At 51.6% G+C, this 26,591-nt stretch overlaps 1 protein-coding gene across 4 annotated transcripts in view; it reads right to left on the reverse strand.

Annotated features, from left to right (window-relative positions):
- LOC140409450 (ADP-ribose pyrophosphatase, mitochondrial-like) overlaps window positions 1-26,591 on the reverse strand; it is an 82,645-nt gene that overhangs the window by 32,669 nt on the left and 23,385 nt on the right. For 2 of the 4 annotated variants that reach the window (XM_072497883.1, XM_072497898.1), the window contains exon 2: window positions 968-1,222. In XM_072497883.1, the coding sequence (XP_072353984.1) occupies window positions 968-1,222 (255 nt within the window). Of the gene's footprint in view, window positions 1-967; window positions 1,223-1,424; window positions 2,226-26,591 lie in introns of those variants that run through there. The other 2 variants (XM_072497891.1, XM_072497896.1) reach the window with 2 other exon arrangements.

A 26,591-nucleotide genomic window follows, 5' to 3' on the forward strand; every position in this document is an offset into this window, starting at 1 on the left:
CCAAAGATGTGCGGGTTAGGTGGGGTTACGGGGATAGGGCAGAGAAATGGGCCTGGGGAGGGTGCTTTTTCAGAGGGTTGCTACAGACTTGAGGGGCCGAATGGTTTCCTTCTGCACCGTAGGAACTCGATATTCACTGCCCTCTGAGAGAGGAAATTCCTCTTCATCTGTTTTAAATGGGTGACTCCTTATTCTGAGATTATGCCCTCTGGTCCAAGACTCTTCCACAAGGGGAAACAACCTCTCGGCATCTCCCCTGTCTAGTCTCCTGAGAATCCTATATTTCGCAATAAGGTCACCTCTCATTCTTCGAAATTCCAATGAGTACAGGCTCAGCCTACTCAACCTCTTCTTGGAAGAAAATCTCAGCAAAACCTTTCTGATTATTTTCTGTATCTGTTCACAAGATGTTATGGCGGGGATCAATCTAGTGAACCTGCTTTGACTGCCTCTAATATGGGCGGCATGGTAGCACAGTGGTTAGCACTGTTGCTTCACAGCGCCAGCGTCCCAGATTTCTATTCCCGGCTTGGGTCACTGTCTGTGCGGAGTCTGCACGTTCTCCCCGTGTCTGCGTGGGTTTCCTCCGGGCGCTCCAGTTTCCTCCAAGTCCCGAAAGATGTGCTTGTTAGGTAATTGGGACATTCTGAATTCTCCCTCTGTGTACCCGAGTAGGCGCCGGAGTGTGGCAACTAGGGGCTTTTCACAGTAACTTCATTGCAGTGTTAATTGAAGCCTGCTTGTGACAATAAAGATAATTATTATGCCAGCTGGACTCGAAACGTTAGCTCTTTTCTCTCCCGACAGATGCTGCCCGACCTGCTGAGATTTTCCAGCATTTTCTCTTTGGTTTCAGATTCCAGCATCCGCAGTACTTTGCTTTTATCCAGTGAAGGGCAGCACCAATGCTTAATGTACAGGGTATTTGCTGGAGCGAGGTCACATATCACTCATTTCATCAGCATACCTGTAAGGCGGGTCTGCCCAGGGTGGTCGCCTGAACAGCGAGGGGGCAGTGTAGTCGACTGGCTTATAATCTGCCCATGACACTGCCCAGTCCACCTTTTCATCGGGGACAGGGAAACGTTGAATTTCAGAGCCTGGGTACACCTCACCACGTGCCTTCACATGGAGGCACTTGCGAAAATCCATGGGCAGCACAAACTCCACTGATGCAGACTTGAATAGATGAAGGTGATGGAAGAGTCGCACTGCAGCCAATCTGCAAAATAGTATTGTATTCCATTGAATTGGCATGAATCAAAATGTTTTAAAATGACATGTATTTTAACAGTCTGTCAGTAATGTTTTAAACGTATTAACCCAAACTTTCAATACAGAAAGCCTGCGACTATGGCATTACAATGTTAGGCAGGGGAGGGGGGGGGAAATAATTCACAACTTGACACATAGCTCCCTCTCACCAGCAATGACAGAATGGCGAGTGACAGGCAGACATCACTAACCACAAAGAGCTGATATAAAGAGCATTGATCACTACAGATGTGGTTATCAGTCAGCACAACAGGGAGATATCATCTTGACTCTGCCATGGAAAACAGTTCTTAGACAAGATTGTGCATTCAATTGTCAAAACGTGCTCTCTCTCTATCTATCCCAGTCTGTCTCTCTCTATCTATCCCAGTCTCTCTCTATCTATCCCAGTTTCTCCTTCTATCCATCCCAGTCTCTCGCTCTATTCATCCCAGTCTTTCTCTCCCTCTATCCATCCCAGTCTCTTTCTCTCTCTCTATCCATCCCAGTCTTTCTCTCCCTCTATCCATCCCAGTCTCTTTCTCTCTCTCTATCCATCCCAGTCTCTTTCTCTCTCTTTATCCATCCCAGTCTCTCTCTCTCTCTCTATCTATCCCAGTCTCTCTCTCTCTATCCATCCAAGTCTCTTTCTCTCTCTCTATCCATCCCAGTCTCTCTCTCTCTCTATCTATCCCAGTCTTTCTCTCCCTCTATCCATCCCAGTCTCTTTCTCTCTCTCTATCCATCCCAGTCTCTTTCTCTCTCTCTATCCATCCCAGTCTCTTTCTCTCTCTCTATCCATCCCAGTCTCTTTCTCTCTCTATCCATCCCAGTCTCTTTCTCTCTCTCTATCCATCCCAGTCTCTCTCTCTCTCTATCCATCCCAGTCACTCGCTGTACCCCAGTCTCTCTGTCTACCCCAGTCTCTCTCTCTCTAGCCCAGTCTCTCTCTCTAGCCCAGTCTCTCTCTCTCTCTCCCAGTCTCTCTCTCTCCCAGTCTCTCTCTCTCTCTCTCCCAGTCTCTCTCTCTCTCTCCCAGTCTCTCTCTCTCTCTCCCAGTCTCTCTCTCTCTATCCCAGTCTCTCTCTCTCTATCCCAGTCTCTCTCTCTCTATCCCAGTCTCTCTCTCTCTATCCCAGTCTCTCTCTCTCTAGCCCAGTCTCTCTCTCTCTCCCAGTCTCTCTCTCTCCCAGTCTCTCTCTCTCTAGCCCAGTCTCTCTCTCTCTAGCCCAGTCTCTCTCTCTCTCTCCCAGTCTCTCTCTCTCTCTCTCCCAGTCTCTCTCTCTCTCCCAGTCTCTCTCTCTCTCTATCTCAGTCTCTCTCTCTCTCTCCCAGTCTCTCTCTCTCTCTATCCCAGTCTCTCTCTCTTTCTCTATCTCAGTCTCTCTCTCTCTCTCTCTCTATCCCAGTCTCTCTCTGTCTACCCCAGTCTCTCTCTCTCTAGCCCAGTCTCTCTCTCTCTCTATCCCAGTCTCTCTCTCTTTCTCTATCTCAGTATCTCTCTCTCTCTCTCTATCCCAGTCTCTCTCGGTCTACCCCAGTCTCTCTCTCTCTAGCCCAGTCTCTCTCTCTAGCCCAGTCTCTCTCTCTCTCTCCCAGTCTCTCTCTCTCCCTCCCAGTCTCTCTCTCTCTCTATCTCAGTCTCTCTCTCTCTCTGTCCCAGTCTCTCTCTCTATCCATCCCAGTCTCTCTCTCTCTCTCTATCTCAGTCTCTCTCTCTCTCTGTCCCAGTCTCTCTCTCTCTGTCCCAGTCTCTCTCTCTCCAGCCCAGGCTCTCTCTCTCTCTCTCTCTATCTATCCCAGTCTCTCTCTCTCTCTATCTATCCCAGTCACTCTCTCTATCCATCTGAGTCTCTCTCTCTCTCTCTATCCATCCGTCTTTCTTTCTCCATCCCAGTCTCTCTCTCTCTATCCATCCCAGTGTCTCTCTCTATCCAGCCCAGTGTCTCTCTCTATCCATCCCAGTCTCTCTCTCTCTATCCATCCCAGTCTCTCTCTCTATCCATCCCAGTCTCTCTCTCTATCCATCCCAGTCTCTCTCTCTCTATCCATCCCAGTCTCTCTCTCTCTATCCATCCCAGTCTCTCTCTCTCTATCCATCCCAGTCTCTCTCTCTATCCATCCCAGTCTCTCTCTCTCTATCCATCCCAGTCTCTCTCTCTCTCTATCCCAGTCTCTCTCTCTCTATCCATCCCAGTCTCTCTCTCTCTCTATCCCAGTCTCTCTCTCTCTATCCATCCCAGTCTCTCTCTCTCTCTATCCCAGTCTCTCTCTCTATCCCAGTCTCTCTCTCTCTATCCCAGTCTCTCTCTATCCATCCCAGTCTCTCTCTCTCTCTATCCCAGTCTCTCTCTCTCTATCCATCCCAGTCTCTCTCTCTATCCATCCCAGTCTCTCTCTCTATCCATCCCAGTCTCTCTCTCTATCCATCCCAGTCTCTCTCTCTCTATCCATCCCAGTCTCTCTCTCTATCCATCCCAGTCTCTCTCTCTCTATCCATCCCAGTCTCTCTCTCTATCCATCCCAGTCTCTCTCTCTCTATCTATCCCAGTCTCTCTCTCTCTATCCATCCCAGTCTCTCTCTATCTATCCCAGTCTCTCTCTCTATCCATCCCAGTCTCTCTATCCATCCCAGTCTCTCTCTCTCTATCCATCCCAGTCTCTCTCTCTCTATCCCAGTCTCTCTCTCTACCCCAGTCTCTCTCTCTCTAGCCCAGTCTCTCTCTCTCTCTATCTCAGTCTCTCTCTCTCTCTACCCCAGTCTCTCTCTCTCTAGCCCAGTCTCTCGCTCTCTCTCCCAGTCTCTCTCTCTCTATCCCAGTCTCTCTCTCTCTACCCCAGTCTCTCTCTCTCTACCCCAGTCTCTCTCTCTCTCTCTATCTCAGTCTCTCTCTCTCTCTACCCCAGTCTCTCTCTCTCTAGCCCAGTCTCTCTCTCTCTCTCCCAGTCTCTCTCTCTCTATCCCAGTCTCTCTCTCTCTATCCCAGTCTCTCTCTCTCTCTAGCCCAGTCTCTCTCTCTCTCTCCCAGTCTCTCTCTCTCCCAGTCTCTCTCTCTCTCTATCCCAGTCTCTCTCTCTCTCTATCCCAGTCTCTCTCTCTCTATCCCAGTCTCTCTCTCTCTATCCATCCCAGTCTCTCTCTCTATCCATCCCAGTCTCTCTCTCTATCTATCCCAGTCTCTCTCTCTATCCATCCCAGTCTCTCTCTCTATCCATCCCAGTCTCTCTATCCATCCCAGTCTCTCTCTCTCTATCCATCCCAGTCTCTCTCTCTCTATCCCAGTCTCTCTCTCTCTATCCCAGTCTCTCTCTATTCATCCATCCCAGTCTCTCTCTCTATCCATCCCAGTCTCTCTCTATCCATCCCAGTCTCTCTCTATCCATCCCAGTCTCTCTCTCTATCCATCCCAGTCTCTCTCTCTCTATCCATCCCAGTCTCTCTCTCTCTATCCATCCCAGTCTCTCTCTCTATCCATCCCAGTCTCTCTCTCTATCCATCCCAGTCTCTCTATCCATCCCAGTCTCTCTCTCTCTATCCATCCCAGTCTCTCTCTCTCTATCCATCCCAGTCTCGCTCTCTCTATCCATCCCAGTCTCGCTCTCTCTCCCAGTCTCTCTCTCTCTCCCAGTCTCTCTCTCTCTCCCAGTCTCTCTCTCTCTCTCAGTCTCGCTCTCTCTCCCAGTCTCGCTCTCTCTCCCAGTCTCGCTCTCTCTCCCAGTCTCGCTCTCTCTCCCAGTCTCTCGCTCTCTCTCCCAGTCTCGCTCTCTCTCCCAGTCTCGCTCTCTCTCCCAGTCTCGCTCTCTCTCCCAGTCTCTCTCTCTCTCCCAGTCTCTCTCTCTCTCTCTCCCAGTCTCGCTCTCTCTCTCCCAGTCTCTCTCTCTCTATCCCAGTCTCTCTGTCTACCCCAGTCTCTCTCTCTCTAGCCCAGTCTCTCTCTCTCTCCCAGTCTCTCTCTCTCCCAGTCTCTCTCTCTCTAGCCCAGTCTCTCTCTCTCTCTCCCAGTCTCTCTCTCTCTCTCCCAGTCTCTCTCTCTCTCCCAGTCTCTCTCTCTCTCTATCTCAGTCTCTCTCTCTCTCTCCCAGTCTCTCTCTCTCTCTCCCAGTCTCTCTCTCTCTCTATCCCAGTCTCTCTCTCTTTCTCTATCTCAGTCTCTCTCTCTCTCTATCCCAGTCTCTCTCTGTCTACCCCAGTCTCTCTCTCTCTAGCCCAGTCTCTCTCTCTCTCTATCCCAGTCTCTCTCTCTTTCTCTATCTCAGTCTCTCTCTCTCTCTCTCTATCCCAGTCTCTCTCGGTCTACCCCAGTCTCTCTCTCTCTAGCCCAGTCTCTCTCTCTAGCCCAGTCTCTCTCTCTCTCTCCCAGTCTCTCTCTCTCTCTCCCAGTCTCTCTCTCTCTTTATCTCAGTCTCTCTCTCTCTCTGTCCCAGTCTCTCTCTCTATCCATCCCAGTCTCTCTCTCTCTCTCAGTCTCTCTCTCTCTCTGTCCCAGTCTCTCTCTCTCTACCCCAGTCTCTCTCTCTCCAGCCCAGGCTCTCTCTCTCTCTATCTATCCCAGTCTCTCTCTCTCTCTATCTATCCCAGTCACTCTCTCTATCCATCTGAGTCTCTCTCTCTCTCTCTATCCATCCGTCTTTCTTTCTCCATCCCAGTCTCTCTCTCTCTATCCATCCCAGTGTCTCTCTCTATCCAGCCCAGTGTCTCTCTCTATCCATCCCAGTCTCTCTCTCTCTATCCATCCCAGTCTCTCTCTATCCATCCCAGCCTCTCTCTCTATCCATCCCAGTCTCTCTCTCTATCCATCCCAGTCTCTCTCTCTATCCATCCCAGTCTCTCTCTCTCTATCCATCCCAGTCTCTCTCTCTCTCTATCCATCCCAGTCTCTCTCTCTCTATCCATCCCAGTCTCTCTCTCTCTATCCATCCCAGTCTCTCTCTCTCTATCCATCCCAGTCTCTCTCTCTCTCTATCCCAGTCTCTCTCTCTCTATCCATCCCAGTCTCTCTCTCTCTCTATCCCAGTCTCTCTCTCTCTATCCATCCCAGTCTCTCTCTCTCTCTATCCCAGTCTCTCTCTCTCTATCCCAGTCTCTCTCTCTCTATCCCAGTCTCTCTCTATCCATCCCAGTCTCTCTCTCTCTCTATCCCAGTCTCTCTCTCTCTATCCATCCCAGTCTCTCTCTCTATCCATCCCAGTCTCTCTCTCTATCCATCCCAGTCTCTCTCTCTCTATCCATCCCAGTCTCTCTCTCTATCCATCCCAGTCTCTCTCTCTCTATCCATCCCAGTCTCTCTCTCTATCCATCCCAGTCTCTCTCTCTCTATCCATCCCAGTCTCTCTCTCTATCCATCCCAGTCTCTCTCTCTCTACCCCAGTCTCTCTCTCTCTATCTCAGTCTCTCTCTCTCTCTCTACCCCAGTCTCTCTCTCTCTAGCCCAGTCTCTCTCTCTCTCTCCCAGTCTCTCTCTCTCTATCCCAGTCTCTCTCTCTCTACCCCAGTCTCTCTCTCTCTACCCCAGTCTCTCTCTCTCTACCCCAGTCTCTCTCTCTCTCTATCTCAGTCTCCCTCTCTCTCTACCCCAGTCTCTCTCTCTCTAGCCCAGTCTCTCTCTCTCTCTCCCAGTCTCTCTCTCTCTATCCCAGTCTCTCTCTCTCTATCCCAGTCTCTCTCTCTCTCTAGCCCAGTCTCTCTCTCTCTCTCCCAGTCTCTCTCTCTCTCCCAGTCTCTCTCTCTCTCTATCCCAGTCTCTCTCTCTCTCTATCCTAGTCTCTCTCTCTCTATCCCAGTCTCTCTCTCTCTATCCATCCCAGTCTCTCTCTCTATCCATCCCAGTCTCTCTCTCTATCCATCCCAGTCTCTCTCTCTATCCATCCCAGTCTCTCTATCCATCCCAGTCTCTCTCTCTCTATCCATCCCAGTCTCTCTCTCTCTATCCATCCCAGTCTCTCTCTCTCTATCCCAGTCTCTCTCTCTCTATCCCAGTCTCTCTCTATTCATCCATCCCAGTCTCTCTCTCTCTATCCATCCCAGTCTCTCTCTATCCATCCCAGTCTCTCTCTATCCATCCCAGTCTCTCTCTATCCATCCCAGTCTCTCTCTCTCTATCCCAGTCTCGCTCTCTCTCCCAGTCTCTCTCTCTCTCTCCCAGTCTCGCTCTCTCTCCCAGTCTCGCTCTCTCTCCCAGTCTCGCTCTCTCTCCCAGTCTCGCTCTCTCTCCCAGTCTCGCTCTCTCTCCCAGTCTCTCGCTCTCTCTCCCAGTCTCGCTCTCTCTCCCAGTCTCGCTCTCTCTCCCAGTCTCGCTCTCTCTCCCAGTCTCTCTCTCTCTCCCAGTCTCTCTCTCTCTCTCTCCCAGTCTCGCTCTCTCTCTCCCAGTCTCTCTCTCTCTCTCTATCTCAGTCTCTCTCTCTCTCTCTCCCAGTCTCTCGCTCTCTCTCCCAGTCTCGCTCTCTCTCCCAGTCTCGCTCTCTCTCCCAGTCTCGCTCTCTCTCCCAGTCTCTCTCTCTCTCCCAGTCTCTCTCTCTCTCTCTCCCAGTCTCGCTCTCTCTCTCCCAGTCTCTCTCTCTCTCTCTATCTCAGTCTCTCTCTCTCTCTCTCCCAGTCTCTCGCTCTCTCTCCCAGTCTCGCTCTCTCTCCCAGTCTCGCTCTCTCTCCCAGTCTCGCTCTCTCTCCCAGTCTCGCTCTCTCTCCCAGTCTCGCTCTCTCTCCCAGTCTCGCTCTCTCTCCCAGTCTCGCTCTCTCTCCCAGTCGCTCTCTCTCCCAGTCGCTCTCTCTCCCAGTCTCTCTCTCTCCCAGTCTCTCTCTCTCTCTCTCCCAGTCTCGCTCTCTCTCTCCCAGTCTCTCTCTCTCTCTCCCAGTCTCTCTCTCTCTCTCCCAGTCTCTCTCTCTCTCTCTCCCAGTCTCTCTCTCTCTCTCCCAGTCTCTCTCTCTCTCTCCCAGTCTCTCTCTCTCTCTCCCAGTCTCTCTCTCTCTCTCCCAGTCTCTCTCTCTCTCTCCCAGTCTCTCTCTCTCTCTGTCCCAGTCTCTCTCTCTCTCTGTCCCAGTCTCTCTCTCTCTCTGTCCCAGTCTCTCGCTCTCTCTCCCAGTCTCTCGCTCTCTCTCCCAGTCTCTCGCTCTCTCTCCCAGTCTCGCTCTCTCTCCCAGTCTCGCTCTCTCTCCCAGTCTCGCTCTCTCTCCCAGTCTCTCTCGCTCTCTCCCAGTCTCTCTCGCTCTCTCCCAGTCTCGCTCTCTCTCCCAGTCTCGCTCTCTCTCCCAGTCTCGCTCTCTCTCCCAGTCTCGCTCTCTCTCCCAGTCTCGCTCTCTCTCCCAGTCTCGCTCTCTCTCCCAGTCTCGCTCTCTCTCCCAGTCTCGCTCTCTCTCCCAGTCTCGCTCTCTCTCCCAGTCTCTCTCTCTCTCTCCCAGTCTCGCTCTCTCTCCCAGTCTCGCTCTCTATCCCAGTCTCTCGCTCTCTCTCCCAGTCTCGCTCTCTCTCCCAGTCTCGCTCTCTTTCCCAGTCTCGCTCTCTCTCTCCCAGTCTCGCTCTCTCTCTCCCAGTCTCGCTCTCTCTCTCCTAGTCTCGCTCTCTCTCTCCCAGTCTCGCTCTCTCTCTCCCAGTCTCTCTCTCTCTCTCCCAGTCTCTCTCTCTCTCTCCCAGTCTCTCTCTCTCCCAGTCTCTCTCTCTCTCCCAGTCTCTCTCTCTCTCTATCTCAGTCTCTCTCTCTCTCTATCTCAGTCTCTCTCTCTCTCTGTCCCAGTCTCTCTCTCTCTCTGTCCCAGTCTCTCTCTCTCTACCCCAGTCTCTCTCTCTCCCAGTCTCTCTCTCTATCCCAGTCTCTCTCTCTATCCCAGTCTCTCTCTCTATCCCAGTTTCTCTCTCTATCCCCGTCTCTCCCTCACTCTATCCCCGTCTCTCCCTCACTCTATCCCCGTCTCTCGTTATCCCAGTCTTTCTCTCTATCCCAGTCTCTTTCTCTTGCTCTATCCATCTCAGTCTCTTTCTCGCTCTCAATCCATCCCAGTCTCTTTCTCTCTCTATCCATCCTAGTCTCTATTTCTCTATCCATCCATCCCAGTATCTCTATTCATCCCAGTCTCTCTCTATCCATCCCAGTCTCTCTCTCGATCCATCCCAATCTCTGTCTTGTTCCATCTCAGTCTCTCTCTCGATCCATTCTAGTCTCTCTCTCTATCCATCCCAGTCTCTCTCTCTATCCATCCCAGTCTCTCTCTCTATCTATCCCAGTCTCTCTCTATCTATCCCAGTCTCTCTCTATCTATCCCAGTCTCTCTCTATCTATCCCAGTCTCTCTCTATCTATCCCAGTCTCTCTCTCACTATCCATCCCAGTCTCTCTATCACTATCCATCCCAGTCTTTCTCTCTCTCTATCCCAGTCTCTCTCTCTCTATCCCAGTCTCTCTCTCTCTATCCCAGTCTCTCTCTCTCTATCCCAGTCTCTCTCTCTCTATCCCAGTCTCTCTCTCTCGCTCTCTATCCCAGTCTCTCTCTCTCTCTATCCATCCCAATCTCTCTCTCTCTCTATCCATCCCAATCTCTCTCTCTCTATCCATCCCAATCTCTGTCTTGTTCCATCTCAGTCTCTCTCTCTCGATCCATCCTAGTCTCTCTCTCTCTCTATCCATCCCAGTCTCTCTCTCTCTCTATCCATCCCAGTCTCTCTCTATCCATCCCAGTCTCTCTCTATCTATCCCAGTCTCGCTCTCTCACTATCCATCCCAGTCTTTCTCTCTCTCTATCCCAGTCTCTCTCTCTCTCTATCCCAGTCTGTCTCTCTATCCCAGTCTCTCTCTCTCTCTATCCCAGTCTCTCTCTCTCTATCCCAGTCTCTCTCTCTATCCCAGTCTCTCTCTCTATCCCAGTCTCTCTCTCTATCCCAGTCTCTCTCTCTCTCTATCCCAGTCTCTCTCTCTCTCTCTCTCTATCTTTCTCTATCCCAGTCTCTCTCTCTCTCTCACGCTCTCTATCCCAGTCTCTCTCTCGCGCTGTCTATCCCAGTCTCTCTCTGGCGCTCTCTATCCCAGTCTCTCTCTCTTTCTCTATCCCAGTCTCTCTCTCTCTATCCCAGTCTCTCTCTCACGCTGTCTATCCCAGTCTCTCTCTGGCGCTCTCTATCCCAGTCTCTCTCTGGCGCTCTCTATCCCAGTCTCTCTCTCACGCTCTCTATCCCAGTGTCTCTCTCACGCTCTCTATCCCAGTCTCTCTCTCACGCTGTCTATCCCAGTCTCTCTCTGGCGCTCTCTATCCCAGTCTCTCTCTGGCGCTCTCTATCCCAGTCTCTCTCTCTTTCTCTATCCCAGTCTCTCTCTCTCTCTCTATCCCAGTCTCTCTCTCTATCCCAGTCTCTCTCTCACGCTCTCTATCCCAGTCTCTCTCTCACGCTCTCTATCCCAGTCTCTCTCTCACGCTCTCTATCCCAGTCTCTCTCTCTTTCTCTATCCCAGTCTCTCTCTCTCTCTCTATCCCAGTCTCTCTCTCTATCCCAGTCTCTCTCTGGCGCTCTCTATCCCAGTCTCTCTCTCTCTCTCTCTCTATCCCAGTCTCTCTCTCTTTCTCTATCCCAGTCTCTCTCTCTCTCTCTCTCTATCCCAGTCTCTCTCTCACGCTCTCTATCCCAGTCTCTCTCTCACGCTGTCTATCCCAGTCTCTCTCTCACGCTCTCTATCCCAGTCTCTCTCTCTTTCTCTATCCCAGTCTCTCTCTCACGCTCTCTATCCCAGTCTCTCTCTCACGCTGTCTATCCCAGTCTCTCTCTCTGGCGCTCTCTATCCCAGTCTCACTCTCTTTCTCTATCCCAGTCTCTCTCTCTCTATCCCAGTCTCTCTCTCTCTATCCCAGTCTCTCTCTCTCTATCTCAGTCTCTCTCTCTCTATCCCAGTCTCTCTCTCTCTATCCCAGTCTCTCTCTCTCTATCCCAGTCTCTCTCTCTCTATCCCAGTCTCTCTCTATTCATCCATCCCAGTCTCTCTCTCTCTATCCCAGTCTCGCTCTCTCTCCCAGTCTCTCTCTCTCTCTCCCAGTCTCTCTCTCTCTATCCCAGTCTCTCTCTCTCTATCCCAGTCTCTCTCTCTCTATCCCAGTCTCTCTCTATTCATCCATCCCAGTCTCTCTCTCTCTATCCATCCCAGTCTCTCTCTATCCATCCCAGTCTCTCTCTATCCATCCCAGTCTCTCTCTCTCTATCCCAGTCTCGCTCTCTCTCCCAGTCTCTCTCTCTCTCTCCCAGTCTCGCTCTCTCTCCCAGTCTCGCTCTCTCTCCCAGTCTCGCTCTCTCTCCCAGTCTCGCTCTCTCTCCCAGTCTCGCTCTCTCTCCCAGTCTCGCTCTCTCTCCCAGTCTCTCTCTCTCTCTCTCCCAGTCTCGCTCTCTCTCTCCCAGTCTCTCTCTCTCTCTCTCTCTATCTCAGTCTCTCTCTCTCTCTCTCCCAGTCTCTCGCTCTCTCTCCCAGTCTCGCTCTCTCTCCCAGTCTCGCTCTCTCTCCCAGTCTCGCTCTCTCTCCCAGTCTCGCTCTCTCTCCCAGTCTCGCTCTCTCTCCCAGTCTCGCTCTCTCTCCCAGTCTCGCTCTCTCTCCCAGTCTCGCTCTCTCTCCCAGTCTCGCTCTCTCTCCCAGTCTCGCTCTCTTTCCCAGTCTCGCTCTCTCTCTCCCAGTCTCGCTCTCTCTCTCCCAGTCTCGCTCTCTCTCTCCCAGTCTCGCTCTCTCTCTCCCAGTCTCGCTCTCTCTCTCCCAGTCTCGCTCTCTCTCTCCCAGTCTCGCTCTCTCTCTCCCAGTCTCTCTCTCTCTCTCCCAGTCTCTCTCTCTCTCTCCCAGTCTCTCTCTCTCTCTCCCAGTCTCTCTCTCTCTCCCAGTCTCTCTCTCTCTCTATCTCAGTCTCTCTCTCTCTCCCAGTCTCTCTCTCTCTCTATCTCAGTCTCTCTCTCTCTCTGTCCCAGTCTCTCTCTCTCTACCCCAGTCTCTCTCTCTCTACCCCAGTCTCTCTCTCTATCCCAGTCTCTTTCTCTATCCCAGTCTCTCTCTCTATCCCAGTTTCTCTCTCTATCCCAGTCTCTCCCTCACTCTATCCCCGTCTCTCCCTCACTCTATCCCCGTCTCTCGTTATCCCAGTCTTTCTCTCTATCCCAGTCTCTTTCTCTTGCTCTATCCATCTCAGTCTCTTTCTCGCTCTCAATCCATCCCAGTCTCTTTCTCTCTCTATCCATCCTAGTCTCTATTTCTCTATCCATCCATCCCAGTATCTCTATTCATCCCAGTCTCTCTCTATCCATCCCAGTCTCTCTCTCGATCCATCCCAATCTCTGTCTTGTTCCATCTCAGTCTCTCTCTCGATCCATTCTAGTCTCTCTCTCTATCCATCCCAGTCTCTCTCTCTATCCATCCCAGTCTCTCTCTCTATCTATCCCAGTCTCTCTCTATCTATCCCAGTCTCTCTCTATCTATCCCAGTCTCTCTCTCACTATCCATCCCAGTCTCTCTATCACTATCCATCCCAGTCTTTCTCTCTCTCTATCCCAGTCTCTCTCTCTCTATCCCAGTCTCTCTCTCTCTATCCCAGTCTCTCTCTCTCTATCCCAGTCTCTCTCTCTCTATCCCAGTCTCTCTCTCTCTATCCTAGTCTCTCTCTCTCTATCCCAGTCTCTCTCTCTCTATCCCAGTCTCTCTCTCTCTATCCCAGTCTCTCTCTCTCGCTCTCTATCCCAGTCTCTCTCTCTCTCTATCCATCCCAATCTCTCTCTCTCTATCCATCCCAATCTCTGTCTTGTTCCATCTCAGTCTCTCTCTCTCGATCCATCCTAGTCTCTCTCTCTCTCTATCCATCCCAGTCTCTCTCTCTCTCTATCCATCCCAGTCTCTCTCTATCCATCCCAGTCTCTCTCTATCTATCCCAGTCTCGCTCTCTCACTATCCATCCCAGTCTTTCTCTCTCTCTATCCCAGTCTCTCTCTCTCTCTATCCCAGTCTGTCTCTCTATCCCAGTCTCTCTCTCTCTCTATCCCAGTCTCTCTCTCTCTATCCCAGTCTCTCTCTCTATCCCAGTCTCTCTCTCTATCCCAGTCTCTCTCTCTCTCTATCCCAGTCTCTCTCTCTCTCTCTCTCTATCTTTCTCTATCCCAGTCTCTCTCTCTCTCTCTCTCTCACGCTCTCTATCCCAGTCTCTCTCTCGCGCTGTCTATCCCAGTCTCTCTCTCGCGCACTCTATTCCAGTCTCTCTCTGGCGCTCTCTATCCCAGTCTCTCTCTCTTTCTCTATCCCAGTCTCTCTCTCTCTATCCCAGTCTCTCTCTCACGCTGTCTATCCCAGTCTCTCTCTGGCGCTCTCTATCCCAGTCTCTCTCTGGCGCTCTCTATCCCAGTCTCTCTCTCACGCTCTCTATCCCAGTGTCTCTCTCACGCTCTCTATCCCAGTCTCTCTCTCACGCTGTCTATCCCAGTCTCTCTCTGGCGCTCTCTATCCCAGTCTCTCTCTGGCGCTCTCTATCCCAGTCTCTCTCTCTTTCTCTATCCCAGTCTCTCTCTCTCTCTCTATCCCAGTCTCTCTCTCTCTCTCTCTATCCCAGTCTCTCTCTCACGCTCTCTATCCCAGTCTCTCTCTCACGCTCTCTATCCCAGTCTCTCTCTCACGCTCTCTATCCCAGTCTCTCTCTCACGCTCTCTATCCCAATCTCTCTCTCACGCTGTCTATCCCAGTCTCTCTCTGGCGCTCTCTATCCCAGTCTCTCTCTCTCTCTCTCTCTATCCCAGTCTCTCTCTCTTTCTCTATCCCAGTCTCTCTCTCTCTCTCTCTCTATCCCAGTCTCTCTCTCACGCTCTCTATCCCAGTCTCTCTCTCACGCTGTCTATCCCAGTCTCTCTCTCACGCTCTCTATCCCAGTCTCTCTCTCTTTCTCTATCCCAGTCTCTCTCTCACGCTCTCTATCCCAGTCTCTCTCTCACGCTGTCTATCCCAGTCTCTCTCTCTGGCGCTCTCTATCCCAGTCTCACTCTCTTTCTCTATCCCAGTCTCTCTCTCTCTATCCCAGTCTCTCTCTCTCTATCCCAGTCTCTCTCTCTCTATCCCAGTCTCTCTCTCTCTATCCCAGTCTCTCTCTCTCTATCCCAGTCTCTCTCTCTCGCTCTCTATCCCAGTCTCTCTCTCTCTCTATCGATCCCAATCTCTCTCTCTCTATCCATCCCAATCTCTGTCTTGTTCCATCTCAGTCTCTCTCTCTCGATCCATCCTAGTCTCTCTCTCTCTCTATCCATCCCAGTCTCTCTCTCTCTCTATCCATCCCAGTCTCTCTCTATCCAGCCCAGTCTCTCTCTATCTATCCCAGTCTCGCTCTCTCACTATCCATCCCAGTCTTTCTCTCTCTCTATCCCAGTCTCTCTCTCTCTCTATCCCAGTCTGTCTCTCTATCCCAGTCTCTCTCTCTCTCTATCCCAGTCTCTCTCTCTCTATCCCAGTCTCTCTCTCTATCCCAGTCTCTCTCTCTATCCCAGTCTCTCTCTCTCTCTATCCCAGTCTCTCTCTCTCTCTCTCTCTCTCTATCTTTCTCTATCCCAGTCTCTCACTCTCTCTCTCACGCTCTCTATCCCAGTCTCTCTCTCGCGCTGTCTATCCCAGTCTCTCTCTCGCGCACTCTATTCCAGTCTCTCTCTGGCGCTCTCTATCCCAGTCTCTCTCTCTTTCTCTATCCCAGTCTCTCTCTCTCTATCCCAGTCTCTCTCTCACGCTGTCTATCCCAGTCTCTCTCTGGCGCTCTCTATCCCAGTCTCTCTCTGGCGCTCTCTATCCCAGTCTCTCTCTCACGCTCTCTATCCCAGTGTCTCTCTCACGCTCTCTATCCCAGTCTCTCTGTCACGCTGTCTATCCCAGTCGCTCTCTGGCGCTCTCTATCCCAGTCTCTCTCTGGCGCTCTCTATCCCAGTCTCTCTCTCTTTCTCTATCCCAGTCTCTCTCTCTCTCTCTATCCCAGTCTCTCTCTCTCTCTCTCTATCCCAGTCTCTCTCTCACGCTCTCTATCCCAGTCTCTCTCTCACGCTCTCTATCCCAGTCTCTCTCTCACGCTCTCTATCCCAGTCTCTCTCTCACGCTCTCTATCCCAATCTCTCTCTCACGCTGTCTATCCCAGTCTCTCTCTGGCGCTCTCTATCCCAGTCTCTCTCTCTCTCTCTCTCTCTATCCCAGTCTCTCTCTCTTTCTCTATCCCAGTCTCTCTCTCTCTCTCTCTCTATCCCAGTCTCTCTCTCACGCTCTCTATCCCAGTCTCTCTCTCACGCTGTCTATCCCAGTCTCTCTCTCACGCTCTCTATCCCAGTCTCTCTCTCTTTCTCTATCCCAGTCTCTCTCTCACGCTCTCTATCCCAGTCTCTCTCTCTTTCTCTCTATCCCAGTCTCTCTCTCTCTATCCCAGTCTCTCTCTCTCTATCCCAGTCTCTCTCTCTCTATCCCAGTCTCTCTCTCTTTCTCTATCCCAGTCTCTCTCTCTTTCTCTATCCCAGTCTCTCTCTCACGCTCTCTATCCCAGTCTCTCTCTCACGCTCTCTATCCCAGTCTCTCTCTCTTTCTCTATCCCAGTCTCTCTCTCTTTCTCTATCCCAGTCTCTCTCTCTCTCTATCCCAGTCTCTCTCTCTCTCTATCCCAGTCTCTCTCTCTCTCTATCCCAGTCTCTCTCTCTCTATCCCAGTCTCTCTCTCACTATCCCAGTCTCTCTCTCTTTCTCTATCCCAGTCTCTCTCTCTTTCTCTATCCCAGTCTCTCTCTCTATCCCAGTCTCTCTCTCTCTATCCCAGTCTCTCTCTCTCTATCCCAGTCTCTCTCTCTCTATCCCAGTCTCTCTCTCTCTATCCCAGTCTCTCTCTCTATCCCAGTCTCTCTCTCTATCCCAGTCTCTCTCTTTCTCTATCCCAGTCTCTCTCTCACGCTCTCTATCCCAGTCTCTCTTTCTCTATCCCAGTCTCTCTCTCACGCTCCCTATCCCAGTCTCTCTCTCTTTCTCTATCCCAGTCTCTCTCTCTCTATCCCAGTCTCTCTCTCTCTATCCCAGTCTCTCTCTCTCTATCCCAGTCTCTCTCTCTCTATCCCAGTCTCTCTCTCTCTATCCCAGTCTCTCTCTCTATCCCAGTCTCTCTCTCTTTCTCTATCCCAGTCTCTCTCTCTCTCTATCCCAGTCTCTCTCTGGTGCTCTCTATCCCAGTCTCTCTCTCGCGCTCTCTATCCCAGTCTCTCTCTCTTTCTCTATCCCAGTCTCTCTCTCGCACTCTCTATCCCAGTCTCTCTCTCTTTCTCTATCCCAGTCTCTCTCTCGCGCTCTCTATCCCAGTCTCTCTCTCTTTCTCTCTCTCACGCTCTCTTTCCCAGTCTCTCTCTCACGCTGTCTATCCCAGTCTCTCTCTGGCGCTCTCTATCCCAGTCACTCTCTCGCGCTCTCTATCCCAGTCTCTATCTCACGCTCTCTATCCCAGTCTCTCTCTCACGCTCTCTATCCCAGTCTCTCTCTCACGCTGTCTATCCCAGTCTCTCTCTGGCGCTCTCTATCCCAGTCTCTCTCTCTCTATCCCAGTCTCTCTCTCTCTATCCCAGTCTCTCTCTCTCTATCCCAGTCTCTCTCTCTCTATCCCAGTCTCTCTCTCTCTATCCCAGTCTCTCTCTCTATCCCAGTCTCTCTCTCTCTCTCTATCCCAGTCTCTCTCTCTCTATCTTTCTCTATCCCAGTCTCTCTCTCTCTCTCTCACGCTCTCTATCCCAGTCTCTCTCTCGCGCTGTCTATCCCAGTCTCTCTCTCGCGCTCTCTATTCCAGTCTCTCTCTGGCGCTCTCTATCCCAGTCTCTCTCTGGCGCTCTCTATCCCAATCTCTCTCTCTCTCTATCCATCCCAATCTCTCTCTCTCTATCCATCCCAATCTCTGTCTTGTTCCATCTCAGTCTCTCTCTCTCGATCCATCCTAGTCTCTCTCTCTCTCTATCCATCCCAGTCTCTCTCTCTCTCTATCCATCCCAGTCTCTCTCTATCCATCCCAGTCTCTCTCTATCTATCCCAGTCTCGCTCTCTCACTATCCATCCCAGTCTTTCTCTCTCTCTATCCCAGTCTCTCTCTCTCTCTATCCCAGTCTGTCTCTCTATCCCAGTCTCTCTCTCTCTCTATCCCAGTCTCTCTCTCTCTATCCCAGTCTCTCTCTCTATCCCAGTCTCTCTCTCTATCCCAGTCTCTCTCTCTCTCTATCCCAGTCTCTCTCTCTCTCTCTCTCTATCTTTCTCTATCCCAGTCTCTCTCTCTCTCTCTCTCTCACGCTCTCTATCCCAGTCTCTCTCTCGCGCTGTCTATCCCAGTCTCTCTCTGGCGCTCTCTATCCCAGTCTCTCTCTCTTTCTCTATCCCAGTCTCTCTCTCTCTATCCCAGTCTCTCTCTCACGCTGTCTATCCCAGTCTCTCTCTGGCGCTCTCTATCCCAGTCTCTCTCTGGCGCTCTCTATCCCAGTCTCTCTCTCACGCTCTCTATCCCAGTGTCTCTCTCACGCTCTCTATCCCAGTCTCTCTCTCACGCTGTCTATCCCAGTCTCTCTCTGGCGCTCTCTATCCCAGTCTCTCTCTGGCGCTCTCTATCCCAGTCTCTCTCTCTTTCTCTATCCCAGTCTCTCTCTCTCTCTCTATCCCAGTCTCTCTCTCTCTCTCTCTATCCCAGTCTCTCTCTCACGCTCTCTATCCCAGTCTCTCTCTCACGCTCTCTATCCCAGTCTCTCTCTCACGCTCTCTATCCCAGTCTCTCTCTCACGCTCTCTATCCCAATCTCTCTCTCACGCTGTCTATCCCAGTCTCTCTCTGGCGCTCTCTATCCCAGTCTCTCTCTCTCTCTCTCTCTATCCCAGTCTCTCTCTCTTTCTCTATCCCAGTCTCTCTCTCTCTCTCTCTCTATCCCAGTCTCTCTCTCACGCTCTCTATCCCAGTCTCTCTCTCACGCTGTCTATCCCAGTCTCTCTCTCACGCTCTCTATCCCAGTCTCTCTCTCTTTCTCTATCCCAGTCTCTCTCTCACGCTCTCTATCCCAGTCTCTCTCTCACGCTGTCTATCCCAGTCTCTCTCTCTGGCGCTCTCTATCCCAGTCTCACTCTCTTTCTCTATCCCAGTCTCTCTCTCTCTATCCCAGTCTCTCTCTCTCTATCTCAGTCTCTCTCTCTCTATCCCAGTCTCTCTCTCTCTATCCCAGTCTCTCTCTCTCTATCCCAGTCTCTCTCTATTCATCCATCCCAGTCTCTCTCTATTCATCCATCCCAGTCTCTCTCTATCCATCCCAGTCTCTCTCTATCCATCCCAGTCTCTCTCTCTCTATCCCAGTCTCGCTCTCTCTCCCAGTCTCTCTCTCTCTCTCCCAGTCTCGCTCTCTCTCCCAGTCTCGCTCTCTCTCCCAGTCTCGCTCTCTCTCCCAGTCTCGCTCTCTCTCCCAGTCTCGCTCTCTCTCCCAGTCTCGCTCTCTCTCCCAGTCTCGCTCTCTCTCCCAGTCTCGCTCTCTCTCCCAGTCTCGCTCTCTCTCCCAGTCTCGCTCTCTCTCCCAGTCTCGCTCTCTCTCCCAGTCTCGCTCTCTCTCCCAGTCTCGCTCTCTCTCCCAGTCTCGCTCTCTCTCCCAGTCTCGCTCTCTCTCCCAGTCTCGCTCTCTCTCCCAGTCTCGCTCTCTCTCCCAGTCTCGCTCTCTCTCCCAGTCTCGCTCTCTCTCCCAGTCTCGCTCTCTCTCTCCCAGTCTCGCTCTCTCTCTCCCAGTCTCGCTCTCTCTCTCCCAGTCTCGCTCTCTCTCTCCCAGTCTCTCTCTCTCTCTCCCAGTCTCTCTCTCTCTCTCCCAGTCTCTCTCTCTCTCCCAGTCTCTCTCTCTCTCTATCTCAGTCTCTCTCTCTCTCCCAGTCTCTCTCTCTCTCTATCTCAGTCTCTCTCTCTCTCTGTCCCAGTCTCTCTCTCTCTACCCCAGTCTCTCTCTCTCTACCCAAGTCTCTCTCTCTATCCCAGTCTCTTTCTCTATCCCAGTCTCTCTCTCTATCCCAGTTTCTCTCTCTATCCCAGTCTCTCCCTCACTCTATCCCCGTCTCTCCCTCACTCTATCCCCGTCTCTCGTTATCCCAGTCTTTCTCTCTATCCCAGTCTCTTTCTCTTGCTCTATCCATCTCAGTCTCTTTCTCGCTCTCAATCCATCCCAGTCTCTTTCTCTCTCTATCCATCCTAGTCTCTATTTCTCTATCCATCCATCCCAGTATCTCTATTCATCCCAGTCTCTCTCTATCCATCCCAGTCTCTCTCTCGATCCATCCCAATCTCTGTCTTGTTCCATCTCAGTCTCTCTCTCGATCCATTCTAGTCTCTCTCTCTATCCATCCCAGTCTCTCTCTCTATCCATCCCAGTCTCTCTCTCTATCTATCCCAGTCTCTCTCTATCTATCCCAGTCTCTCTCTATCTATCCCAGTCTCTCTCTCACTATCCATCCCAGTCTCTCTATCACTATCCATCCCAGTCTTTCTCTCTCTCTATCCCAGTCTCTCTCTCTCTATCCCAGTCTCTCTCTCTCTATCCCAGTCTCTCTCTCTCTATCCCAGTCTCTCTCTCTCTATCCCAGTCTCTCTCTCTCTATCCCAGTCTCTCTCTCTCTATCCCAGTCTCTCTCTCTCTATCCCAGTCTCTCTCTCTCTATCCCAGTCTCTCTCTCTCTATCCCAGTCTCTCTCTCTCTATCCCAGTCTCTCTCTCTCGCTCTCTATCCCAGTCTCTCTCTCTCTCTATCCATCCCAATCTCTCTCTCTCTATCCATCCCAATCTCTGTCTTGTTCCATCTCAGTCTCTCTCTCTCGATCCATCCTAGTCTCTCTCTCTCTCTCTCTATCCATCCCAGTCTCTCTCTCTCTCTATCCATCCCAGTCTCTCTCTATCTATCCCAGTCTCGCTCTCTCACTATCCATCCCAGTCTTTCTCTCTCTCTATCCCAGTCTCTCTCTCTCTCTATCCCAGTCTGTCTCTCTATCCCAGTCTCTCTCTCTCTCTATCCCAGTCTCTCTCTCTCTATCCCAGTCTCTCTCTCTATCCCAGTCTCTCTCTCTATCCCAGTCTCTCTCTCTCTCTATCCCAGTCTCTCTCTCTCTCTCTCTCTATCTTTCTCTATCCCAGTCTCTCTCTCTCTCTCTCTCTCACGCTCTCTATCCCAGTCTCTCTCTCGCGCTGTCTATCCCAGTCTCTCTCTCGCGCACTCTATTCCAGTCTCTCTCTGGCGCTCTCTATCCCAGTCTCTCTCTCTTTCTCTATCCCAGTCTCTCTCTCTCTATCCCAGTCTCTCTCTCACGCTGTCTATCCCAGTCTCTCTCTGGCGCTCTCTATCCCAGTCTCTCTCTGGCGCTCTCTATCCCAGTCTCTCTCTCACGCTCTCTATCCCAGTGTCTCTCTCACGCTCTCTATCCCAGTCTCTCTCTCACGCTGTCTATCCCAGTCTCTCTCTGGCGCTCTCTATCCCAGTCTCTCTCTGGCGCTCTCTATCCCAGTCTCTCTCTCTTTCTCTATCCCAGTCTCTCTCTCTCTCTCTATCCCAGTCTCTCTCTCTCTCTCTCTATCCCAGTCTCTCTCTCACGCTCTCTATCCCAGTCTCTCTCTCACGCTCTCTATCCCAGTCTCTCTCTCACGCTCTCTATCCCAGTCTCTCTCTCACGCTCTCTATCCCAATCTCTCTCTCACGCTGTCTATCCCAGTCTCTCTCTGGCGCTCTCTATCCCAGTCTCTCTCTCTCTCTCTCTCTATCCCAGTCTCTCTCTCTTTCTCTATCCCAGTCTCTCTCTCTCTCTCTCTCTATCCCAGTCTCTCTCTCACGCTCTCTATCCCAGTCTCTCTCTCACGCTGTCTATCCCAGTCTCTCTCTCACGCTCTCTATCCCAGTCTCTCTCTCTTTCTCTATCCCAGTCTCTCTCTCACGCTCTCTATCCCAGTCTCTCTCTCACGCTGTCTATCCCAGTCTCTCTCTCTGGCGCTCTCTATCCCAGTCTCACTTTCTTTCTCTATCCCAGTCTCTCTCTCTCTATCCCAGTCTCTCTCTCTCTATCCCAGTCTCTCTCTCTCTATCCCAGTCTCTCTCTCTCTATCCCAGTCTCTCTCTCTCTATCCCAGTCTCTCTCTCTCGCTCTCTATCCCAGTCTCTCTCTCTCTCTATCGATCCCAATCTCTCTCTCTCTATCCATCCCAATCTCTGTCTTGTTCCATCTCAGTCTCTCTCTCTCGATCCATCCTAGTCTCTCTCTCTCTCTATCCATCCCAGTCTCTCTCTCTCTCTATCCATCCCAGTCTCTCTCTATCCAGCCCAGTCTCTCTCTATCTATCCCAGTCTCGCTCTCTCACTATCCATCCCAGTCTTTCTCTCTCTCTATCCCAGTCTCTCTCTCTCTCTATCCCAGTCTGTCTCTCTATCCCAGTCTCTCTCTCTCTCTATCCCAGTCTCTCTCTCTCTATCCCAGTCTCTCTCTCTATCCCAGTCTCTCTCTCTATCCCAGTCTCTCTCTCTCTCTATCCCAGTCTCTCTCTCTCTCTCTCTCTCTCTATCTTTCTCTATCCCAGTCTCTCTCTCTCTCTCTCACGCTCTCTATCCCAGTCTCTCTCTCGCGCTGTCTATCCCAGTCTCTCTCTCGCGCACTCTATTCCAGTCTCTCTCTGGCGCTCTCTATCCCAGTCTCTCTCTCTTTCTCTATCCCAGTCTCTCTCTCTCTATCCCAGTCTCTCTCTCACGCTGTCTATCCCAGTCTCTCTCTCACGCTGTCTATCCCAGTCTCTCTCTGGCGCTCTCTATCCCAGTCTCTCTCTGGCGCTCTCTATCCCAGTCTCTCTCTCACGCTCTCTATCCCAGTCTCTCTCTCACGCTCTCTATCCCAGTCTCTCTCTCACGCTCTCTATCCCAGTCACTCTCTGGCGCTCTCTATCCCAGTCTCTCTCTGGCGCTCTCTATCCCAGTCTCTCTCTCTTCTCTATCCCAGTCTCTCTCTCTCTCTCTATCCCAGTCTCTCTCTCACGCTCTCTATCCCAGTCTCTCTCTCACGCTCTCTATCCCAGTCTCTCTCTCACGCTCTCTATCCCAGTCTCTCTCTCACGCTCTCTATCCCAATCTCTCTCTCACGCTGTCTATCCCAGTCTCTCTCTGGCGCTCTCTATCCCAGTCTCTCTCTCTCTCTCTCTATCCCAGTCTCTCTCTCTTTCTCTATCCCAGTCTCTCTCTCTCTCTCTATCCCAGTCTCTCTCTCACGCTCTCTATCCCAGTCTCTCTCTCACGCTGTCTATCCCAGTCTCTCTCTCTATCCCAGTCTCTCTCTCACGCTCTCTATCCCAGTCTCTCTCTCTTTCTCTATCCCAGTCTCTCTCTCACGCTCTCTATCCCAGTCTCTCTCTCACGCTGTCAATCCCAGTCTCTCTCTCTCTGGCGCTCTCTATCCCAGTCTCACTCTCTTTCTCTATCCCAGTCTCTCTCTCTTTCTCTATCCCAGTCTCTCTCTGGCGCTCTCTATCCCAGTCTCTCTCTCTTTCTCTATCCCAGTCTCTCTCTCACGCTCTCTATCCCAGTCTCTCTCTCTTTCTCTATCCCAGTCTCTCTCTCTTTCTCTATCCCAGTCTCTCTCTCTCTCTATCCCAGTCTCTCTCTCTCTATCCCAGTCTCTCTCTCTCTCTATCCCAGTCTCTCTCTCTCTCTATCCCAGTCTCTCTCTCTCTCTATCCCAGTCTCTCTCTCTCTCTATCCCAGTCTCTCTCTCTCTCTATCCCAGTCTCTCTCTCTATCCCAGTCTCTCTCTCTCTATCCCAGTCTCTCTCTCTCTATCCCAGTCTCTCTCTCTTTCTCTATCCCAGTCTCTCTCACGCTCTCTATCCCAGTCTCTCTCTCACGCTCTCTATCCCAGTCTCTCTCTCACGCTCTCTATCCCAGTCTCTCTCTCTCTCTATCCCAGTCTCTCTCTCTCTATCCCAGTCTCTCTCTCTTTCTCTATCCCAGTCTCTCTCTCTCTCTATCCCAGTGTCTCTCTCTCTCTATCCCAGTGTCTCTCTCTCTATCCCAGTGTCTCTCTCTCTATCCCAGTCTCTCTCTCTTTCTCTATCCCAGTCTCTCTCTCTTTCTCTATCCCAGTCTCTCTCTCTCTATCCCAGTCTCTCTCTCTCTATCCCAGTCTCTCTCTCTCTATCCCAGTCTCTCTCTCTCTATCCCAGTCTCTCTCTCTCTATCCCAGTCTCTCTCTCTCTATCCCAGTCTCTCTCTCTCTATCCCAGTCTCTCTCTCTCTATCCCAGTCTCTCTCTCTCTATCCCAGTCTCTCTCTCTTTCTCTATCCCAGTCTCTCTCTGGCGCTCTCTATCCCAGTCTCTCTCTGGCGCTCTCTATCCCAGTCTCTCTCTCTTTCTCTATCCCAGTCTCTCTCTCGTGCTCTCTATCCCAGTCTCTCTCTTTCTCTATCCCAGTCTCTCTCTCGCGCTCTCTATCCCAGTCTCTCTCTCTTTCTCTATCCCAGTCTCTCTCTCTTTCTCTATCCCAGTCTCTCTCTCACGCTCTCTATCCCAGTCTCTCTTTCTCTATCCCAGTCTCTCTCTCACGCTCTCTATCCCAGTCTCGCTCTCTCTCCCAGTCTCGCTCTCTCTCCCAGTCTCGCTCTCTCTCCCAGTCTCTCTCTCTCCCAGTCTCGCTCTCTCTCTCCCAGTCTCTCTCTCTCTCTCTATCTCAGTCTCTCTCTCTCTCTCTCCCAGTCTCTCGCTCTCTCTCCCAGTCTCGCTCTCTCTCCCAGTCTTGCTCTCTCTCCCAGTCTCGCTCTCTCTCCCAGTCTCGCTCTCTCTCCCAGTCTCGCTCTCTCTCCCAGTCTCGCTCTCTCTCCCAGTCTCGCTCTCTCTCCCAGTCTCGCTCTCTCTCCCAGTCTCGCTCTCTCTCCCAGTCTCTCTCTCTCTCCCAGTCTCTCTCTCTCTCTCTCCCAGTCTCGCTCTCTCTCTCCCAGTCTCTCTCTCTCTCTCCCAGTCTCTCTCTCTCTCTCCCAGTCTCTCTCTCTCTCTCCCAGTCTCTCTCTCTCTCTCCCAGTCTCTCTCTCTCTCTCCCAGTCTCTCTCTCTCTCTCCCAGTCTCTCTCTCTCTCTGTCCCAGTCTCTCTCTCTCTCTGTCCCAGTCTCTCTCTCTCTACCCCAGTCTCTCTCTCTCTACCCCAGTCTCTCTCTCTCTACCCCAGTCTCGCTCTCTCTCCCAGTCTCGCTCTCTCTCCCAGTCTCGCTCTCTCTCCCAGTCTCGCTCTCTCTCCCAGTCTCTCTCGCTCTCTCCCAGTCTCGCTCTCTCTCCCAGTCTCGCTCTCTCTCCCAGTCTCGCTCTCTCTCCCAGTCTCGCTCTCTCTCCCAGTCTCGCTCTCTCTCCCAGTCTCGCTCTCTCTCCCAGTCTCGCTCTCTCTCCCAGTCTCTCTCTCTCCCAGTCTCGCTCTCTCTCCCAGTCTCGCTCTCTATCCCAGTCTCTCGCTCTCTCTCCCAGTCTCGCTCTCTCTCCCAGTCTCGCTCTCTCTCCCAGTCTCGCTCTCTTTCCCAGTCTCGCTCTCTCTCTCCCAGTCTCGCTCTCTCTCTCCCAGTCTCTCTCTCTCTCTCCCAGTCTCTCTCTCTCTCTATCTCAGTCTCTCTCTCTCTCCCAGTCTCTCTCTCTCTCTATCTCAGTCTCTCTCTCTCTCTGTCCCAGTCTCTCTCTCTCTCTGTCCCAGTCTCTCTCTCTCTACCCCAGTCTCTCTCTCTCTACCCCAGTCTCTCTCTCTCCCAGTCTCTCTCTCTATCCCAGTCTCTCTCTCTATCCCAGTCTCTCTCTCTATCCCAGTCTCTCTCTCTATCCCAGTCTCTCCCTCACTCTATCCCCGTCTCTCCCTCACTCTATCCCCGTCTCTCGTTATCCCAGTCTTTCTCTCTATCCCAGTCTCTTTCTCTTGCTCTATCCATCTCAGTCTCTTTCTTGCTCTCAATCCATCCCAGTCTCTTTCTCTCTCTATCCATCCTAGTCTCTATTTCTCTATCCATCCATCCCAGTATCTCTATTCATCCCAGTCTCTCTCTATCCATCCCAGTCTCTCTCTCGATCCATCCCAATCTCTGTCTTGTTCCATCTCAGTCTCTCTCTCGATCCATTCTAGTCTCTCTCTCTATCCATCCCAGTCTCTCTCTCTATCCATCCCAGTCTCTCTCTCTATCTATCCCAGTCTCTCTCTCTATCTATCCCAGTCTCTCTCTATCTATCCCAGTCTCTCTCTATCTATCCCAGTCTCTCTCTATCTATCCCAGTCTCTCTCTATCTATCCCAGTCTCTCTCTCACTATCCATCCCAGTCTCTCTATCACTATCCATCCCAGTCTTTCTCTCTCTCTATCCCAGTCTCTCTCTCTCTATCCCAGTCTCTCTCTCTCTATCCCAGTCTCTCTCTCTCTATCCCAGTCTCTCTCTCTCTATCCCAGTCTCTCTCTCTCGCTCTCTATCCCAGTCTCTCTCTCTCTCTATCCATCCCAATCTCTCTCTCTCTATCCATCCCAATCTCTGTCTTGTTCCATCTCAGTCTCTCTCTCTCGATCCATCCTAGTCTCTCTCTCTCTCTATCCATCCCAGTCTCTCTCTCTCTCTATCCATCCCAGTCTCTCTCTATCCATCCCAGTCTCTCTCTATCTATCCCAGTCTCGCTCTCTCACTATCCATCCCAGTCTTTCTCTCTCTCTATCCCAGTCTCTCTCTCTCTCTATCCCAGTCTGTCTCTCTATCCCAGTCTCTCTCTCTCTCTATCCCAGTCTCTCTCTCTCTATCCCAGTCTCTCTCTCTATCCCAGTCTCTCTCTCTATCCCAGTCTCTCTCTCTCTCTATCCCAGTCTCTCTCTCTCTCTCTCTATCTTTCTCTATCCCAGTCTCTCTCTCTCTCACGCTCTCTATCCCAGTCTCTCTCTCGCGCTGTCTATCCCAGTCTCTCTCTCTTTCTCTATCCCAGTCTCTCTCTCTCTACCCCAGTCTCTCTCTCACGCTGTCTATCCCAGTCTCTCTCTGGCGCTCTCTATCCCAGTCTCTCTCTGGCGCTCTCTATCCCAGTCTCTCTCTCACGCTCTCTATCCCAGTGTCTCTCTCACGCTCTCTATCCCAGTCTCTCTCTCACGCTGTCTATCCCAGTCTCTCTCTGGCGCTCTCTATCCCAGTCTCTCTCTGGCGCTCTCTATCCCAGTCTCTCTCTCTTTCTCTATCCCAGTCTCTCTCTCTCTCTCTCTATCCCAGTCTCTCTCTCTCTCTCTCTATCCCAGTCTCTCTCTCACGCTCTCTATCCCAGTCTCTCTCTCACGCTCTCTATCCCAGTCTCTCTCTCACGCTCTCTATCCCAGTCTCTCTCTCACGCTCTCTATCCCAATCTCTCTCTCA

Source organism: Scyliorhinus torazame, chromosome 1, assembly GCF_047496885.1.
Source record: "Scyliorhinus torazame isolate Kashiwa2021f chromosome 1, sScyTor2.1, whole genome shotgun sequence".
Lineage (NCBI taxonomy): Eukaryota > Metazoa > Chordata > Chondrichthyes > Carcharhiniformes > Scyliorhinidae > Scyliorhinus > Scyliorhinus torazame.